Genomic DNA, 20,689 nt, shown 5'->3' with positions numbered 1-20,689 from the left:
AGGATGCAGAGTTTCAGAAGTGCAGTTGTCGAGAAGGTAGCTATTCCGGTATGATGCTGGCTGACAGTTTTTTTTATTGTCGCTGTTAGAAGTTACATTCAGAACATGAACCTCTATCTAACAATCAAATGTCCTCATAGCTTTGCAAAGATTGCTCTCCTATCTGTACGTCCGCACGCACACACACACACACACACACACACACACACACACACACACACACACACACACACACACACACTCCTATCTGCGTGGATCTGTGGAAAGTCAAGTTGTACCAGGTCAGGATGCAGCAACGCACAAGCCTCTAAAGATAGTATCTGGTAATACCATGGTGAGGATGTATTTTTTCCTCTTTCCCTTTTTTTCCATCATTTCAACCTCACCCTTACACGTTCTCTCTCTCTCCTCTCCTACTTCTCCTCTCTCTCTCTCTCTCTCTCTCTCTCTATCTGTCTCTACTCTCTTTCTCTTTCTCTCTCTCCTCTCCTCCTTCTCCTCTCTCTCTCTCTCTCTATCTGTCTCTACTCTCTTTCTCTTTCTCTTTCTCCTCTCCTTCTTCTCTACTCTCTTTCTCTTTCTCCTCTCCTTCTTCTCTACTCTCTTTCTCTCTCTCCTCTCCTCTGTCTCTCCTCTCTTCCTCTCTCTCAGGTTGTGTTGCCCATCCCTCTCTGTGTGAGTGAGGTTGGAGGCAGCTCTAAGCCCTCTAGCCTTGGACAAGTGTGTGTGTGTGTGTGTGTGTGTGTGTGTGTGTGTGCGCGTGTGCGTGTGTGGCAGGTGTGGGAGGGTGGGATATTGGGTCAGACCGAGCGAGTGTGTGTGTTGCCATGGTGGCGTTGCTTTGTAACCGCTTTACCTTTGTAAACGGCCTCACCTCCCCTCTGTCAAAGTCCACGCACACACACACAAACACACACACACAAACAGGAACACACACACACACCTATCTGCTTACGTGACCAGGTTTGGTTTGGTAAGGTATTTTGCTTTGTAGTCAGTTTGCTTTCATTAATTGCTGCACTGTTGTATTAAGAGTGGTGAGTTGGGGATTTAAATAGTTTTGTATTTTTTCACGTTGTGAAGGCGTGTGGTGGGGGAAACGGGTTAGAGAGGGTAAGAGGTTTATGGAGGGGAAGCCGATTTCTGATTGTTCTCTGTTCCTTCTATATATGAATGTGACCCTTAGTGAACTGGCTTTGGTTGTCTTACTCGCACGTACACACACACACACACACACACACACACACACACACACACACACACACACACACACACTCTCTCTCTCTCTCTCTTATTTTCCCATTTCCCCCACTGAGAGAGAGAGAGAGAGAGACATACACACATCACACACTTACTTCAGACCAGGATCAGCAAAAGTACCCCCTCTTCTGGTGAGGAATGGTGTTGCAGGTTTCAACTTGTGTTGCAGGTGTTTGTCTGAAATCAGCAGTAGATGACTATGCTGCTGGGTCACAGTGTGTAGTCATATTTTACACAACATTCCTCTTAGAGCTTAACCCCACCCTACCCAACACTCATAACTCCACCTCTAGCGCACACACACACACACACACACACACACACACACACACACACACACACACACACACACACACACACACTCACTCATACTCTCTCTCACACACACAGACACACACACACACACACACACACACACACACACTCACTCATACTCTCTCACACACACACACACACACACACACACACACACACCCTTGAGCATGTGACCCACCCAGGCGTACTCGAGCAGAGGTTTACCACCCCTCATTCTCTCCGACACAGTCAAAGGTCAGACCAGGATCTGTGGGACTCAACAAAACAAGGCTGTAAAAACCACTGATAAAGGATATAGGGGCCATGACTCTGTGTTATTTCTGGGTTTATGGAGGCCATATTGGATGGGATCTCATTCATTATCATTACATATGTTCTTCCATATATTCTTCCATATATTCTTCCATATATTGTAACACATATTTAGACAATGTAGTCGAAGTACCCATGATTTTTATTCTATTCATGGTTTTATAGACATCATTCTTTATGGATGTCATTCTCTCTATTCTATTTACTACACCATGTTCTCATTGTTATTAAATACTGACATATTTAGCAATATTACTTCTTTATTTTGTGACATATATATTATGTCCCACTCTGTGAAGCTGTTAAGAGTGACATGATTAATTGAGCTCTCTCCTTCTACTCAGATATGACGATATATTATTTCAATGATTTGTCTTGTCTCTTATTAAAGCAGACTCAATTTCTCTCTCTCTTTCTCTCTCTCTCAGGCCCCAGATCTGATTGGATGGTTTTGTCAGAATGACAGCCGAAGATCCTGCCTCCTCCTCAGCCATGAGTAATAACTCCGCCCCCGCCAGTTCCATACCGTCCGGTCCCGCCCACCACCCTCTCCACGGACCAATCACAACCCCCGAGGGCGTGGCAGGCGCCCCTAATGAGGGAGCTCTCATCGCCCTGATGGAGCGCACCGGTTACGGTATGGTCCAGGAGAACGGCCAAAGGAAATACGGCCCCCCGCCCGGTTGGGACGGTCAATCCCCGCCGCGGGGCTGTGAGATCTTCGTGGGGAAGATCCCCCGGGACGTTTACGAAGATGAGCTGGTACCTGTGTTCGAGTCGGTGGGCCGGATCTACGAGATGCGCCTGATGATGGACTTTGACGGGAAGAACCGCGGCTATGCCTTCGTGATGTACACGCAGAAGCACGAGGCCAAGAGGGCCGTCCGAGAGCTCAACAACTACGAGGTGCGACCCGGACGCCTGCTGGGGGTCTGCTGCTCCGTGGACAACTGCCGTCTGTTCATCGGGGGGATCCCCAAGACCAAGAAACGCGAGGAGATCCTCGAGGAAGTGTCCAAGGTCACCGAGGGCGTCCTGGACGTCATCGTCTACGCCAGTGCCGCCGACAAGATGAAGAACCGCGGCTTCGCCTTCGTGGAGTACGAGTCGCACCGCGCCGCCGCCATGGCCCGCCGGAAGCTGATGCCGGGCCGCATCCAGCTGTGGGGTCACCAGATCGCCGTGGACTGGGCCGAACCAGAGATTGACGTGGATGAGGACGTCATGGAAACGGTGAAGATTCTCTACGTGAGGAACCTGATGATGGAGACCAGCGAGGAGACACTGAGACAGGTGGGCTGTTACGGATTGATTGGTTGGTTGGTTGATTGAGTGTTTGATTGATTGATTTAAAAGAATATCATATTGTACGTATTTCTTTAATTGATTTTCAAATAGCGTTTGCCTAACACAGTGAAGATCATTTCAGTCGGAATTCCGTCTGAATGAAAGCAAACATTTCTGTGTGTCAGGTGTTCGGCCAGTGGAACCCCGGCTGTGTGGAGCGGGTGAAGAAGATCCGCGACTACGCCTTCGTGCACTTCTCCTCTCGCGACGACGCCGTAGTCGCCATGGACCACCTCAACGGCACCGAGGTGGAGGGGTCCTGCATCGAGGTGACCCTGGCCAAGCCTGTCGACAAAGAGCAGTACACGCGCTACCAGAAAGCGTCTAAAGGGGTCGCTCCTACGGTGGCGGCGCCGGAGCCCACTCAGCAGAGCTACGTTTACCAGTGTGACCCGTACACACTGACCTACTACGGCTACCCCTACAACACCCTCATCGGACCCAACAGAGACTACTTCGTCAAAGGTGAGTCCTCACACCTTCAGTTTCTGTACCCATCTACAGTAATTGTCTACTTGCCTGGTAGCTTTGCTAGAGACAACTACTCCCATTGGGGGATATGCTCAATGTTCCCTCAGCCCTATGTTAGCTTAAGCTTAGGTTAAGGCTAGCTAAGTTAGCTGAGGGATTAGAGGCATGAGGGAACCAAGGGAGGCTGGTAGAGATACAAATCGGAGGACAGGCTCAATGTAATGCACATGGAATGTGATTTGATACCATTCCTCATTCTGTTCCTTTACACCATTTCCTCATTCCATTGCATGCATTACAATGAGCCTGACCTCTGATTTCTACCTCCACCAGCCTCCACTGGAGGGAACATAGGGCAGATCCAGCTACCAGGCTCCAGTAGATTGTCCCTGTGTCCCCCAAATAGTCTTTCCTCACTTCCTTCCATCCTCTCTTCTCGCTTCCTGCTCAAAAACGCATGGGATGAGAACATCCAAGGTTCCTCCCCTTAGATATTCTCCTCCAATGTACCATGAGAAGGAAGTGAGGAGAGAGGATACAAGGAAATGAGGAAAGCCTTCTGGGCAGTGAATAGCAGTGAATAGCAGTGAATAGCAGTGAATGTTTTGAGTTTCAAGTTGGGGGACAATAAAGAATACACCCCGTCAATAAATATCATGATTAGTAGATGAACATAAAGTCTACGAATATGTAATGAATAGAATCATGTGTGATAAATGCTTGTTAAATCCTTACCTTGATGAGGGTTTTGTGGTTTAAAATCACTGATCAATTGTTTGAAAAACCGGATAAGTAAAACAAAGGGAATCTTTACTGATGGATTAGCGTTGAATGCAAAAGCCCAGTACCTGTAATGATTTGATTGTTGATGGTCTTTGGGTGGTTGCAAGACAAATCTCTTTGAGACTTTCACAATCATTGTGTTTTGGTTTTCTCTCCAAAGGAGGCCCAATGATACAGAGCAATGGTAATCTCTCACATCCTTATTGGCTATACTCCTTATCCCTTCAATGAACAATAAGCTTCCTTGTCATGTGACAAACTCTTTGGTTTCTATAACATCTTCCTCTCCTACTGTTCCACCACTCCTTCTTTGTATTTACTAGGACATTGAACAGAACACAGCTGAACACAAATGTCAGGGAGTCCAGGATATGTTACTATCGCTGGAAGTCTTTAGAGTTCTCTCAGACTTTCTCTACTAGTGTTGTAAAACCCCACACGAATGCCATGGACACCCTAATCAGTGCTATAACTGATGACCTGAACAACTTCATAGCTGCTTCCAAAACATGCCCAAAGAGTGTCAACTGATACAGTCTTCAGACTATTGAGGACTATCTAGAGATCTGAGTTTACCAACAACAATGTAAAAGAAAATGTGAAAAGACTACAGACAGAACCATAAGCAAACCAAACCCACCAGTTCTAGTCCTAGACAGAACACACTTGAACATAACCTTTATCTGAGAACTCAATAGCGAACTTGGCATATGAGTGGTAACATTTCACCATAACATTCCCATAACTTCATAGAACTTTACGTAGCGATGTCAGGGGAATATCCTTAGAACCTCCCGTACATACCCTTAGACCTTTTAGAGAAAAATACCAATTCCCACCTTTCTGGAACCTTCCAAGAACATTGAAGGAACCACAACGTTTTCCTGGCCATTACAGTCTAAACAGTCCTCAAAACAAAACATTTAGAAATTACCCTCCTATTGCCCCACCCTACCCGTGCTAAACAGCGCCTCCCCTGTCATCTGTATCTCAAGCAGGTACTGTGCGAGGGCGGGGTCGCGCTGCCGCTGCTGGCCGTACCCCTGGCCCCCGGGGGTCCTATCTCGGCGGCTACTCAGCCGGCCGCGGCATCTACAGCCGGTACCACGAGGGTAAGGCCAAGCAGGGCGACAAGACCTATGAGCTGATGCTCAGCCAGGAGTTGGCCGCCTCCGTCAACCCTGTGGGCATCAAGCCTGGCACAAGTCAGTGAGACAGAGATACCCTCTCGTCCCTCTCGTACCCCTTAAACTACCCCGTCTAACCACCCACCGCCGTCCTCTCTCTGTCCTTCGCCTGTGTTTGAGGAGCTGTGGCAGTCACGAGATGGCCATGTTAGAAAGGACAAAAGCATTGATGAAGTGATAGAGGGAAGATCTGTCAAGGGTCTTGATCCAGGGCATAGGCGAAAGGGAAGTGTAAGGATACGGTTTAGGATTAGAGGATAAAATAATGTTTGCGGTTGTAAAGTACCGTACTTCCGTCCTTTCTAGCGTGGCCAGATAGTGATGACCGTCCCTCATCCCGAGATCTTTTCTCTACTCTCCCCTTGTGTTGGAGGAAAGATCATCTCTCTCCTTTGTCCGCTCCCTTACTCCTCCTCTCTTATCTCCTCTTCCTCCACATCTTAACTCCAGGTCCCAGAGGGCTCCAGTTTGCTCTGTAATTGAACTGGAGCTTAAACTATGATGAAAGATAAACGATTAAGATAGTTCTCCAATTCGGTGGACTCCTGTAGATCACCCTGCAGGGAACAGAGCAGGGGAGGATGGTGGAGGCAGAAATCGGAGCCCGTTCTCCATTTTCTACCTTCACCAGCCTCCACTGGAACAGATAGATACTACTTTATTCGTCACCTCAGGAAAATTACCAGTGAGCAACACCAACTCCCTAAACACAGAGACACTACTGCCCCCTCTTGGACTAAAGTTGAGTTGCATGCCCTCCACATTCAAACTCTCTTTCTCTACATCCCTCCTTCGCTCACCTTCTCTCTCCCTGTTCTGTCCATTCTGTTAACACCCTTCTTCTGTCCAGAAAAAACCCTATCTCATAACCAATGATGACTGTTTTTTTGTTGTTGTCTGTAAATTGTTCCTAAACCCCTCAGATTGGCTGAGTTTCACAATCTCTGAACTTTGGACTATGTGACCTCATTGATTCACATCACTCGTTGTTGATTAGGGGTGTGTTAGGTAAAGTGGATTTTTTCCTCCTGCTCTTTTTGGAACAATCCGACCCAAATCTGGGGCTGATTCCACAATCCCAGTCTCTGGAATCAGAGGATCAGGAAAAAGCCTGAAAGGACTTTTGTCCGTCTGAAACAATAAGCAATGTTGTGTTGGCGGCGCTGTGTGTGTGTGTGTGTGTGTGTGTATGTGTGTGTGTGTGTGTGTGTGTGTGTGTGTGTGCGCACGCGCTTTAATCCAGAGCTGAGCTCCATCTTAATCCGAGTCACACCCCTGACCAACACAGACGCTGACGCCAACTTGTGGAACTTCTTAATTTTCTCAGTCTCTCTCTCTCTGTCTTTCTCTCTCTCTCTCTCTTTCTCACTCTCTCTCTCTGTCTTTCTCTGTCTCTCTCTCTCTCTCTCTGTCTCATTCCTGTGTGTTTGTGCGTGTGTGTGTATGTCTGTGTGTGTGTATGTCTGTGTGTGTGTATGTCTGTGTGTATGTATATGTGTGTGTGTGTATGTGTGTGTGTGTGTGTGTGTGTGTATGTGTGTGTGTGTGTGTGTGTGTGTGTGTGTGTGTGTGTGTGTGTGTGTCTGTGTCTGTGTCTGTGTCTGTGTCTGTGTGTGTGTTGGCTCTCTCTTATGTTTTTATCTCTCTCTCTGTGTAGTGGCCATGCAAGCTCTCGGGGGCCAGTACCCCATGTTCTCTACGGCCCCGGCAGCTAAACTGATGGAGGAGGGGAAGATGCATGCAGTGGAACACCTGATCAACCCTCTTGCAATGCAGCACGAACACGCCTCAGCCCCCACCGCTGCTACTGTCATACCTGCAGTCTCCACACCACCACCACAGTTCCAGGTATTCACACACACACACACACACACACACACACACACACACACACACACACACACACACACACACACACACACACACACACACACACATACATACCAGATATAACTACTGTAGCAAAAAGGGCACACCCAGGGAAACTAGATTGATCATGAAAGTTCTATGAATAACACTGAGTAACTCTCCTCCCTCCCTCCCTCCCTCCCTCAGGGTCGTCCTATCACACCAGTGTACGCCATGGCCCATAACGTGCAGCGTATCCCCACGGCCAGCAGCCTGTATGGAGCAGGCTACATGCCAATCGCTAACTACGCCAACACGGCGGCGCTGGCAGCGCTGCAGAAGAATGCGGCGGTGGCAGCGGCGGCCTACGGAGGCTACGCAGGCTACGCCATGCCTCAGGCCTTCCCTGCCACGGCCTTCCAGGTCCCCATGCACGACATCTACCAGACGTACGGATGAGCTATGGAATAACAACAACAACAACAACAACAACACAGGCTGCTCAACAACAACTCAACATCTAAACAACAACGTCTTACATGTGTTTCTTCGTATCTAAGGAACATGTAAAATTTCTAGCAGAACTACTGAACCCCTACACAATGTCTTTTCAGCGTCTGTTCAACGTCTGTTCAACGCATTGTACTGGACACAGAAACGTAACGTCTGGTCAATATCTGTTCAACATTCACCAACCAGACCCACTTGCCCTACTTCCGTGACCAGACTTCCTGGTCTTGACACGCCCCCAGATTCACCTAACATTCCCAGAATATTTATAAAACATCAGTCCCATTGAGTAAATGAGACAGACGAACAGATTAGAAGTAACACCGACAAGACTTACTGAGGGGGGCCATTCACCAAGCTCCCCCCCCCCCCCCAGACCTCCTGACAGACAAAATCCACTATGACATCACTCCATCAGCCCCACCCTCCAACCCCTGTTGCCTTGGCAACAAGAACACTGAAGGTACACTTAAGTATTTATGAGAAGAGAAGTCCTGTTTCTCTTTTTGAGGTGTCTTTATTTTTGGGGTATTTTTTTGGTTCTCTGAAGTAGAAAAAAAAGAGAGAAAATATATGTTATGTTTTTAACTTTTTAAATTGTAAAAGCTTGAACAAAAAAAATATATATATAAAATAAAATTAAAATGGAAAAAAAATACTACAGGAACTACTGAGTAAAAAGGTTTTAAAAAAAAAAAAGACAAAAAAAAAGAAAAAAAGTTTTAAAAAGAGTTTGTACTCTAAGAGTTTTTTCATTAACATAGAGTATTGTTGAGACTTCTACATGTTTTAGGCATTGCTGATATTGTATGTCCATGTTTGGCGAGAGGATGCTTTATAGATACTGTATGGATATGCTTCTTGATGGGTATTTTTGGTTTTATTGAGCTGAGCTTTTTTTGCCTTTTTGAATGTTCTATGAAGTTTGTAAAGAGCCTTGTCTTAAGTTCACTTTGCCCTGTTTGCGTTTCATCTGAAAAACCTCGACAAAAAACAAAGGGCCTTTCTATTTTAAAACTTTTCAAACACACACCAAATTTCATCCAGCGAACCTTTGCCAGCTAAAGATAGTTTTTCAGGCCCATGTCAGCATGTTAGGCCCGCACTAGAGGGTAAATCTGAAGTAAACTGGAATAGTGTTGCCAATGTAGAAATGTAACAACTGGATTATCAATATCTTGTGGCCATTTTCGGATATATTTGTTGTCTGTCCAACGACACCATATCACAGAACACTCTGTATCACCAGTAGACTAAGACTGAACTGTTTTATCTTGTTTTTTTCCATTGATGTGTGGTAGTATTGTTTTGAATTGTTTGATATAACGTATGGTGAACAAATATGGACTGAGATGAAGAGACCTTCTTATTTCGGACGCTCTCAACCCTTCTGGGACTGGGATTGGACTGCTCTTTGTCGCTGCAGCGTAAGCAAATGCTAGGCTAATGTCTAAGGCCAAGGCCTGCACTCTGCTTGAATTGTACCCACTGTAACACTTCTCTGGGCTCAACTGCAGTACCTTTTGACTTGAGATCAGTAAGTGCCTCTCTGGGCTCGACTGCAGTGCCTTTCGACTTGAGATCAGTAAGTGCCTCTCTGGGCTCGACTGCAGTGCCTTTCGACTTGAGATCTGGAAGTGCCTCTCTGGGCTCGACTGCTGTGCCTTTTCTCTAGAGATCTGTACGTGCCTCTCTGGGCTCGGCTACAGTGCATTTTTAATGGAACAGGTGGTACAGAGGGAGAGAGGAGAGGCTGACAGACCTTGACCTGTGATGTCTGCATGGTACTGAAGTTCTGTTCCATTCATGTTGTCTGTGAACCAGAGGTACAGTTGAGACCAGGGTTTGAATTACACTTTTTGGGGGTTTTATATCAATAATAATTGATATTGGCCCCCCTCCCCAGGAGTTGATGAAAAATGTAAATCTTGGTTCAGACATGTTTGTCAGGAAGATGGTTTAGGATTGTCTGTGGTCAGAAGTGACAAGTCTACCTCTTCCTGTAGTCTGAATGGTCTAGCAGTGACATGTTATTACTTACTTACTTGTTGTTCCATCGTATCTGTGGTACCAATGTCTCTCTCTCTCTCTCTCTCTCTCGTCCTCCAACACTGTTTGACCGAGGTGCACTTAACTGTATTTATAAAAGGCAAGAGATTGCCATGATCAGATGAAGGTTGAGATATTTACAGTCGTTTGCTCTGTGAAAACTGGGTTTTGTTTTGGGTTGTGTTTTCAGTGTGTGTGTGTGTGTGTGTATCCTTGCGTGTGTGCGAGAGAGAGTGAGGTTTTCTTCTCCAACGAAGCTAACATGAAAATGACCCCCAAGAATGTTTAACAGGCACTTTTTAAAATCTGTTTCGTGTTGAAGACGAACAGCCTATCTTTATCTAATGGAAACCAACTGGAAAACTGCCTAAGAGAAATAGACACACAGATACACACACACACACACACACACACACACACACACACACACACACACACTTAACTCTTTTAAAGTCTGAGCTGCTGATAATGAAGACATCACACTCCAGAATGGCACAAATTTTATAAGACAATACATCAAAAGCGACTGTGTGTTATGACTATAACTAGCTGTGTGGGCACAGATGCGTTTTTAGAATGTTTTAGAAAGTCCGATCTTTGTGTGTATGATCTGAGAACCTCAAACTGAATGTCCCCTCCCGATCTCATTGTTTTACTATTTTCCTCGTTTGCCAGAGAAGGAGAGAGAGATTTTTGGTTGATTGTAGCGTCTTTGTTAGATGTGTTGCTTTTCTAAAACACAATCTTGAAATGGACTTAGGTCTGGTTGTAAAGAGCAGAGAATAATTATGAACTTGAAGGAGAGGGACAGTTTTTAATCGTATCCTCAGCTTCTCTCTCTCTCTCTCTCTCTCTCTCTCTCTCTCTCTCTCTCTCATTTTGCCACTTTAGCTTCTATCTAAAGAAAACTGGATTTTTTTTAAAACTGCTGATAAGTTTAACTTTTATTTTGTTCTTGTATGTTGACAAAAGTCAGGATATATTTAATATATGCATTACGTGTGTTGTGTATGAAGTGAGAAGAAATGGTATAATATATTCCAAGAGTAAACATTTTTTTCTTTCCTTTATATGCCTTATTTAGAGATAAAACGCAACAACAAAAAAGCACCAAAAAATATATTTTTTCTTTTTTTTTGCCAAAGCGTCCAATAGTTTTGAACATTCAAAGTTCTTATTATGTGTTTTGTTATATGTATTATTCTAACAGTTAATATTTTGCGTTGGGTTTGGGTTCTGAACCTGGGTCCCCTGCCTGCCTCAAGACCACATTAGCCCACCGAGCTAAAGCTGAGGCATTAGCTCTGGGAGCTAACAGGAGTCTACAGGTCTCAGACAAGGTCAGGTGACTCATCACGTGAGTGTAGTCGTGCGGACCACCTCCGCTCTCCCACTCCCTCTGCACACCTGCTTTGATCTCCATCTCCAGCATTTCACCCACACTACTCCTGTAGTTTGTAACTTTTCTAGCTGCGTATCCAGAACAAGGCGTGCCTAGTTGATGAGCAGTTGTATATGTAACCTGTGCGTAGTGTGCCTTAATGCCAAGACGTGTCCTGTTGTACCCCTGTGTTTATGCAGGTCTACGGACTGTTTTCCATCAGTTTGGTTTGTTTGAAAAAGCTTATTCAGCATTGTGATATTTATAGTGGTTAAGTAGATAAATAAAAGCATTTGCAAAAAAAAAGATGTAGTGTGTCTATTTTTTTGTGTGTTCAGTTTCATGACACGTGTATCAGGGGAGGCTGGTGGAGGTAGAAATCGGTCCTCTGATTTCTACCTCCACCAGCCTTCACTGACATGTATCCATTCCTTGGTCATTGCACACTGTGAAATTATTAAGTTCAAAGTTTGAAAATGTACAAGTACTTCCAGAATTGCTCAGACAGAGTTAGTTGAAATCTGGTGTAAGGCCGTGGGTTATCCAAAAGGTCCCATGATGATGAGAGTCAGCGGACAATGTGACTTTAGTGCCGTGACTTCACAGTTGAATGGTGTGACTCCAAAGTAACTTTTGAAAGGGGTCAAATAAATGAAAGCGGGGAGAAGGAATCGAGACACTTCCACACCCTACATCTCACCCTTCTACCCACAAGCCCATGCTTTTGGTACCAGAACCAATTAGGCGACTCGAATAATACCGTATGCTGAGTGTCATAATAAAAGCCCCACACCGGCAAAAACTTGCTGGCCATCGTTATAGTCACGATGAGGTCATTTAAATATGGCATCATCGTGTGTGTGTGTGTGCGCGTGTGTGTGGTATAAGTGTGTGTGTGTGTAACACACGAGACACACACACACAGGGAAGGTAAGAGAAAGGACAGCTAGGTTGGAAAGGAAAGGACTTGAAAAGTGTGCATGAAGTAGATCAATGCCTGGATTTCCCTCTGCCACAGAGGCACTGCACTGATAGTTAGACTGACGGTATAAAAGGACTGGGACACACCCCCAGCAAGACATTTGCTGATGAACTCCTTGCTGAAAGCATGTGTATTTTAGCTGTCACAATAGCTATCTTTGAAGTATTTTTCTGTCTCTTTTATGCCAAGTACATCCAGTAAGTGTTTTTAGTTCTGCAGTTTTTAGCCATATTTTATATTTTACCACATTATTTACAATTAAACATGCAATTAATTTATTCACTGTTGAGATATTTATTTGTAAGGCCCACTAAGGTGAGAATCTAAATTGTTTTGAATTTTGGCTTTACCAGATCATATTGGCATCACCCAAATAAATTTTAAAATAAATGAATCCTTCCTTCTACTAGCATTGTGACTGCCAATGGCCCATTTTCTTTTGATGACTGATGTATCGATGATTCACTTACTTTTGACAAATGTACTTGTTGTAAGGCGCTAAATGTCAAAAATGTGTATGGTCAGTTTTGAGAGTTTGGTTTCCCATAGACTCAATGTTAGAGCTAGATCTGCTAACTGTTCGTATCCCGGTGATTGTTGCAGTAGATCGGATTCATCTGGATAGGTCTTAAACAACAAGATGGCGGACTACCCACAATGCCTTTCCCCAATCAAGGAAGCGTCGGAGAATGACAAACGCACATGACGTCATTCCGTTTATTTAGAACCAACACACCTGACTTTAATTTCCTTGGTGGGGAATGGCATTGTGGGTAGTCCGCCATCTTGTTGTTTAAGACCTATCCAGATTAATCGGATCTACTGCAACAATCACCGGGATACGAACAGTTAGCAGATCTAGCTCTAACATTGAGTCTATGGGGAACCAAACTGTCAAAACTGATTTAAGGTGTGTTGGTTCTAAATGAAACTGATCGACGTCATGTCCGTTTGTCATTCTCCGACGCTTCAAACTATACTGAGTAAATAATATCTATGAAATTCAACCGTTCTTCCTGTTCTGAAATGATGGTAATTGTATTCTTGCTATATTCATGTCACAAAACTTATGTCACCCTATTATTCTATCCAGATTGTTTGGGAGGTTTAATTTCATCCTTGTAGCTACAGTATCAGTGTACCCAGGTGGCAGGTTGCAGGTCATGATGTTGTCCACATGAGGGCGCTGATGATCCCACTGCTTTTCCATTAAGTAGTGGAATGTCACTGTGCTGCGGGTCAGCTGGTTAAATGTATCAACACACACGAATATTTCGTCATACATTTTTCACAAATCCCAAAAAATGGAAATGAACTGCTGCACCTTGATTTGAAGACCTTTATTGCGTTTGAAGTTCTCTGATGTATTCCTAATAGAAGATGAAACAACAGTAAAAGCAGCCAAATGGCTAAACAGCTGGCCAAACTAAAACTTCTGCCCAAACTTAACATATTGGTCTTCCCTGTTTGTCAGATCATTTTCATACAAATTTCCCAGTCAGTCTTAAACTGCATTGAAGAAGCATTTGTTACAGTCTAGTTTACTAACTTTACATAGGAGGAGCTACAATACAACAGTACCAGCTTGACTTACTAGTGTGTGTTTGTGTGAGAGAGATTGTGTGTGTGTGTGTGTGTGTGTGTGTGTGCGTGTGTGTCTGCGAGAGAGATTGTGTGTGTGTGTGTGTGTGTGTGTGTGTGTGTGTGTGTGTGTGTGTGTGTGTGTGTGTGTATGTCTGTTCTGTTGTCTGTTCTGTTTGGTCGGGAGGCAGATAGAGAAGACAAACAGCATGCAGTAATACGTGGACGCAGCAGCCGCGCTACTCGGTCACGGCTTTTCACCGCGCTACTCGGTCACGGCTGTCCTGGCGCCCCCGCTGGTGGAACGAGCTTCCCACTGCTGTCATGACTGCAGAGTTACTACCGATCTTCCTCCGTAGATTGAAGACCTCCATCTCTTCAGGCTACATCTCAACTGTCCCTCCTAAAGACCTTTTCACCCCCCCGCTACCCCCATGTACAGTTCATTAATAAATTATTTAAAAATAAATGAATCCTTCCTTCTACTAGCATTGTGACTGCCAATGGCCCCTTTTCGTATGATGACTGATGTATCGATGATTCACTTACTTTTGACAAATGTACTTGTTGTAAGGCGCTAAATGTCAAAAATGTGTTTGGTCAGTTTTGAGAGTTTGGTTCCCCATAGACTCAATGTTAGAGCTAGATCTGCTAACTGTTCGTATCCCGGTGATTGTTGCAGTAGATCGGATTCATCTGGATAGGTCTTAAACAACAAGATGGCGGACTACCCACAATGCCTTTCCCCAATCAAGGAAGCGTCGGAGAATGACAAACGCACATGACGTCATTCCGTTTATTTAGAACCAACACACCTGACTTTAAATTCCTTGGTGGGGAATGGCATTGTGGGTAGTCCGCCATCTTGTTGTTTAAGACCTATCTAGATTAATCGGATCTACTGCAACAATCACCGGGATACGAACAGTTAGCAGATCTAGCTCTAACATTGAGTCTATGGGGAACCAAACTGTCAAAACTGATTTAAGGTGTGTTGGTTCTAAATGAAACTGATCGACGTCATGTCCGTTTGTCATTCTCCGACGCTTCAAACTATACTGAGTAAATAATATCTATGAAATTCAACCGTTCTTCCTGTTCTGAAATGATGGTAATTGTATTCTTGCTATATTCATGTCACAAAACTTATGTCACCCTATTATTCTATCCAGATTGTTTGGGAGGTTTAATTTCATCCTTGTAGCTACAGTATCAGTGTACCCAGGTGGCAGGTTGCAGGTCATGATGTTGTCCACATGAGGGCGCTGATGATCCCACTGCTTTTCCATTAAGTAGTGGAATGTCACTGTGCTGCGGGTCAGCTGGTTAAATGTATCAACACACACGAATATTTCGTCATACATTTTTCACAAATCCCAAAAAATGGAAATGAACTGCTGCACCTTGATTTGAAGACCTTTATTGCGTTTGAAGTTCTCTGATGTATTCCTAATAGAAGATGAAACAACAGTAAAAGCAGCCAAATGGCTAAACAGCTGGCCAAACTAAAACTTCTGCCCAAACTTAACATATTGGTCTTCCCTGTTTGTCAGATCATTTTCATACAAATTTCCCAGTCAGTCTTAAACTGCATTGAAGAAGCATTTGTTACAGTCTAGTTTACTAACTTTACATAGGAGGAGCTACAATACAACAGTACCAGCTTGACTTACTAGTGTGTGTTTGTGTGAGAGAGATTGTGTGTGTGTGTGTGTGTGTGTGTGTGTGTCTGCGAGAGAGATTGTGTGTGTGTGTGTGTGTGTGTGTGTGTGTGTGTGTGTGTATGTCTGTTCTGTTGTCTGTTCTGTTTGGTCGGGAGGCAGATAGAGAAGACAAACAGCATGCAGTAATACGTGGACGCAGCAGCCGCGCTACTCGGTCACGGCTTTTCACCGCGCTACTCGGTCACGGCTGTCCTGGCGCCCCCGCTGGTGGAACGAGCTTCCCACTGCTGTCATGACTGCAGAGTTACTACCGATCTTCCTCCGTAGATTGAAGACCTCCATCTCTTCAGGCTACATCTCAACTGTCCCTCCTAAAGACCTTTTCACCCCCCCGCTACCCCCATGTACAGTTCATTAATAAATTATTTAAAAATAAATGAATCCTTCCTTCTACGAGCATTGTGACTGCCAATGGCCCCTTTTCGTATGATGACTGATGTATCGATGATTCACTTACTTTTGACAAATGTACTTGTTGTAAGGCGCTAAATGTCAAAAATGTGTTTGGTCAGTTTTGAGAGTTTGGTTCCCCATAGACTCAATGTTAGAGCTAGATCTGCTAACTGTTCGTATCCCGGTGATTGTTGCAGTAGATCGGATTCATCTGGATAGGTCTTAAACAACAAGATGGCGGACTACCCACAATGCCTTTCCCCAATCAAGGAAGCGTCGGAGAATGACAAACGCACATGACGTCATTCCGTTTATTTAGAACCAACACACCTGACTTTAAATTCCTTGGTGGGGAAAGGCATTGTGGGTAGTCCGCCATCTTGTTGTTTAAGACCTATCCAGATTAATCGGATCTACTGCAACAATCACCGGGATACGAACAGTTAGCAGATCTAGCTCTAACATTGAGTCTATGGGGAACCAAACTGTCAAAACTGATTTAAGGTGTGTTGGTTCTAAATGAAACTGATCGACGTCATGTCCGTTTGTCATTCTCCGACGCTTCAAAACTATACTGAGTAAATAATATCTATGAAATTCAACCGTTCTTCCTGTTCTGAAATGATGGTAATTGTATTCCTGCTATATTCATGTCACAAAACTTATGTCACCCTATTATTCTATCCAGATTGTTTGGGAGGTTTAATTTCATCCTTGTAGCTACAGTATCAGTGTACCCAGGTGGCAGGTTGCAGGTCATGATGTTGTCCACATGAGGGCGCTGATGATCCCACTGCTTTTCCATTAAGTAGTGGAATGTCACTGTGCTGCGGGTCAGCTGGTTAAATTTATCAACACACACGAATATTTCGTCATACATTTTTCACAAATCCCAAAAAATGGAAATGAACTGCTGCACCTTGATTTGAAGACCTTTATTGCGTTTGAAGTTCTCTGATGTATTCCTAATAGAAGATGAAACAACAGTAAAAGCAGCCAAATGGCTAAACAGCTGGCCAAACTAAAACTTCTGCCCAAACTTAACATATTGGTCTTCCCTGTTTGTCGGATCATTTTCATACAAATTTCCCAGTCAGTCTTAAACTGCATTGAAGAAGCATTTGTTACAGTCTAGTTTACTAACTTTACATAGGAGGAGCTACAATACAACAGTACCAGCTTGACTTACTAGTGTGTGTTTGTGTGAGAGAGATTGTGTGTGTGTGTGTGTGTGTGTGTGTGTCTGCGAGAGAGATTGTGTGTGTGTGTGTGTGTGTGTGTGTGTATGTCTGTTCTGTTGTCTGTTCTGTTTGGTCGGGAGGCAGATAGAGAAGACAAACAGCATGCAGTAATACGTGGACGCAGCAGCCGCGCTACTCGGTCACGGCTTTTCACCGCGCTACTCGGTCACGGCTGTCCTGGCGCCCCCGCTGGTGGAACGAGCTTCCCACTGCTGTCATGACTGCAGAGTTACTACCGATCTTCCTCCGTAGATTGAAGACCTCCATCTCTTCAGGCTACATCTCAACTGTCCCTCCTAAAGACCTTTTCACCCCCCCGCTACCCCCATGTACAGTTCATTAATAAATTATTTAAAAATAAATGAATCCTTCCTTCTACTAGCATTGTGACTGCCAATGGCCCCTTTTCGTATGATGACTGATGTATCGATGATTCACTTACTTTTGACAAATGTACTTGTTGTAAGGCGCTAAATGTCAAAAATGTGTTTGGTCAGTTTTGAGAGTTTGGTTCCCCATAGACTCAATGTTAGAGCTAGATCTGCTAACTGTTCGTATCCCGGTGATTGTTGCAGTAGATCGGATTCATCTGGATAGGTCTTAAACAACAAGATGGCGGACTACCCACAATGCCTTTCCCCAATCAAGGAAGCGTCGGAGAATGACAAACGCACATGACGTCATTCCGTTTATTTAGAACCAACACACCTGACTTTAAATTCCTTGGTGGGGAATGGCATTGTGGGTAGTCCGCCATCTTGTTGTTTAAGACCTATCTAGATTAATCGGATCTACTGCAACAATCACCGGGATACGAACAGTTAGCAGATCTAGCTCTAACATTGAGTCTATGGGGAACCAAACTGTCAAAACTGATTTAAGGTGTGTTGGTTCTAAATGAAACTGATCGACGTCATGTCCGTTTGTCATTCTCCGACGCTTCAAACTATACTGAGTAAATAATATCTATGAAATTCAACCGTTCTTCCTGTTCTGAAATGATGGTAATTGTATTCTTGCTATATTCATGTCACAAAACTTATGTCACCCTATTATTCTATCCAGATTGTTTGGGAGGTTTAATTTCATCCTTGTAGCTACAGTATCAGTGTACCCAGGTGGCAGGTTGCAGGTCATGATGTTGTCCACATGAGGGCGCTGATGATCCCACTGCTTTTCCATTAAGTAGTGGAATGTCACTGTGCTGCGGGTCAGCTGGTTAAATTTATCAACACACACGAATATTTCGTCATACATTTTTCACAAATCCCAAAAAATGGAAATGAACTGCTGCACCTTGATTTGAAGACTTTTATTGCGTTTGAAGTTCTGTGTGTGTGTGTGTGGGTAGGTGTTTGTGGATTAGGGATACTGCTGTGAAGAATTGAGTCACAGAGACATGACCCTCTTTACCATTGAATCACTGCGCATATCAAATTGAGTAGCATTGGAAGAAGAGACTATGAATATGTGTACCAGTGGAGGTAGAAATCGGAGTATGGGATGATTGTAATGCATGGAATGGAATGAGGAATGGTATCAAATACATGTTGATTTCATTTGACATCAAAATGATGAAATGTGCATTGGTTGTGAGCAGCTTGGTGGTGTAATTGTATGGGACAAACCCCATGAGCAGAAGATAGCTGGTTTAAATCTCCACACTTCTAATCTTGTTGTACTTTAAAAGGTGCGTCTACAGATGTAGATGTCACATTTAGGAAGATGTGTGTGTTTGTTGTGAGCCTCGTAGTAATAAACCTATTTTTGACACAATTGGCAGGAAAGCTTCAATACATCAGAAAGCTTTGATTCCCCATCACTACATTTAGCAGAGGCTTTTATCCAAAGCTACTTACAGTAACTACATTTGTGTACATTATACAAGTGAATCAACTATAATTCAGTCACTGCAAGTAAAACCTTCCATAAGAATAAGTGCCACGGGTAGTCACAGTAGAGAAAAGAAGAAAACAAGTAGTTTGGGTTTCCAGAGGGAGGTTCTAGAGACTATTCTCCTTGAAAAAACATCTCAACCATCCCAAGAAGAGTTGGTGGTTGGTGTGTTACTTGGCTTCGAATGAGAAAGAGGTAGGACAGATGCTCTTTGACTGCAAGGGTCTTCATCTCACAAATCCCAAAAATATTTCCAACGCACTCAAAGGTTCAATTTGAAAAACTTTTCTTAGAACACATCTTACCAGAGAGTTGTTAAAAACAGCCACCAGCTTGCCCCACGCAATCCCTCAAAGAGAGTGGCGCACACAAGGCAAGGCTTTTAATATAGGAGGTTTAGTGGATAGCAGGTGTGTTGATGACCACAAGAGGGCACTGAATGGATGATCAAACAGAAGTAATGCGATTCAGTCAGTGGCAATGGCAACATGTGAATGCCCTGATCAGCAAACACTCAGATAGTACAGTTGACAATAGAGAAATAGGGACTCTGGCTCATATTGAATCTCTGCTGTATTCATGTGAATGTGAGAAGGTTGTAAGAACTCAAATGATCCCTGTGGGTTGGAATCCATCATAGCCATTATTATTAAGGCCTTTCAAGTGGAACGCTGGGGCGCCTTAGACGGTGGAGAGCTCAACCATCCAAGCCCATCGTCTGGACTTGCTGCAAGCCTTTTTTTTTAGGCGTATAGCTATCAATACAAAAATCTGGATAAGAGTTGAAAAGTTAGTCAAGGAATATCAATTTGTCTTGTTTATAGCCCCTTTGTCTTTGTTTATCTTTTGGAATTAACAGAATAAAACTAATAGGGTAGATGTGTGGTCTGCTCTCAGCTCCATCTAGTGGACAAACCTGTCTCACGCGTGACGCTTGATTTCCTTTGTGCTGTTTCTGATAACTTTTTACATTCTCCAAGAAGAATGTTTCTCACTCCGTGTCGGGGAGCTTGTCTCCCCCAGGGAGAAGAAGGGATTGAGTAAAGGTGAGACAAAGGTGAGACAGGTTTGTCCACTAGATGGAGCTGAGAGCGTCGTGGCTCTCAGCGGTTAATACCTTGCCCCAAGATCAGGGGATTGTAGGTTCGAGACCCGGTGATGGCTCTGGAGCTAGGTTCGGTTTTGAATATGTTTGCTCAAACCCTCAAGTCAAGTATAAGAAATGAATCACAAAAAATGCAAAGGAGTTGTGGCTCAGCAGTTAATACCTTGCCCCAAGATCAGGGGATTGTAGGTTCAAGACCCAGTGATTGCTCTGGAGGTAGGTTTGGAACATGCTTTTGAATGTGTTTCCTCAAACCTTGCAGTCAAGTATAAGAAACGAATTTCAAAAAATGCGAAGGAGTCAT

General features: G+C 44.1%; 1 protein-coding gene across 10 annotated transcripts in view; it reads left to right on the top strand.

The window, feature by feature from the left end:
- rbm47 (RNA binding motif protein 47) overlaps nucleotides 1-11,122 on the top strand; it is a 31,430-nt gene extending 20,308 nt beyond the window's left edge. For 5 of the 10 annotated variants that reach the window (XM_083693341.1, XM_083693339.1, XM_083693340.1 and 2 more), the window contains 6 exons: nucleotides 2,316-3,180; nucleotides 3,360-3,699; nucleotides 4,649-4,672; nucleotides 5,484-5,693; nucleotides 7,333-7,523; nucleotides 7,731-11,122. In XM_083693341.1, the coding sequence (XP_083549467.1) occupies nucleotides 2,347-3,180; nucleotides 3,360-3,699; nucleotides 4,649-4,672; nucleotides 5,484-5,693; nucleotides 7,333-7,523; nucleotides 7,731-7,982 (1,851 nt within the window). In that variant the 5' untranslated portion in view covers nucleotides 2,316-2,346 and the 3' untranslated portion in view covers nucleotides 7,983-11,122. The remainder of the gene's footprint in view (nucleotides 1-2,315; nucleotides 3,181-3,359; nucleotides 3,700-4,648; nucleotides 4,673-5,483; nucleotides 5,694-7,332; nucleotides 7,524-7,730) is intronic. The other 5 variants (XM_083693343.1, XM_083693345.1, XM_083693344.1 and 2 more) reach the window with 5 other exon arrangements.
- The last annotated feature ends 9,567 nt before the right edge of the window (nucleotides 11,123-20,689 follow it).

This window comes from Argentina silus (assembly GCF_951799395.1).
Source record: "Argentina silus genome assembly, chromosome: 21".
In the NCBI taxonomy this organism is placed as follows: Eukaryota; Metazoa; Chordata; class Actinopteri; order Argentiniformes; family Argentinidae; genus Argentina; species Argentina silus.
Note: the sequence above shows the minus strand (reverse complement) of the source record. Positions and strands in the feature narration are given on the sequence as shown.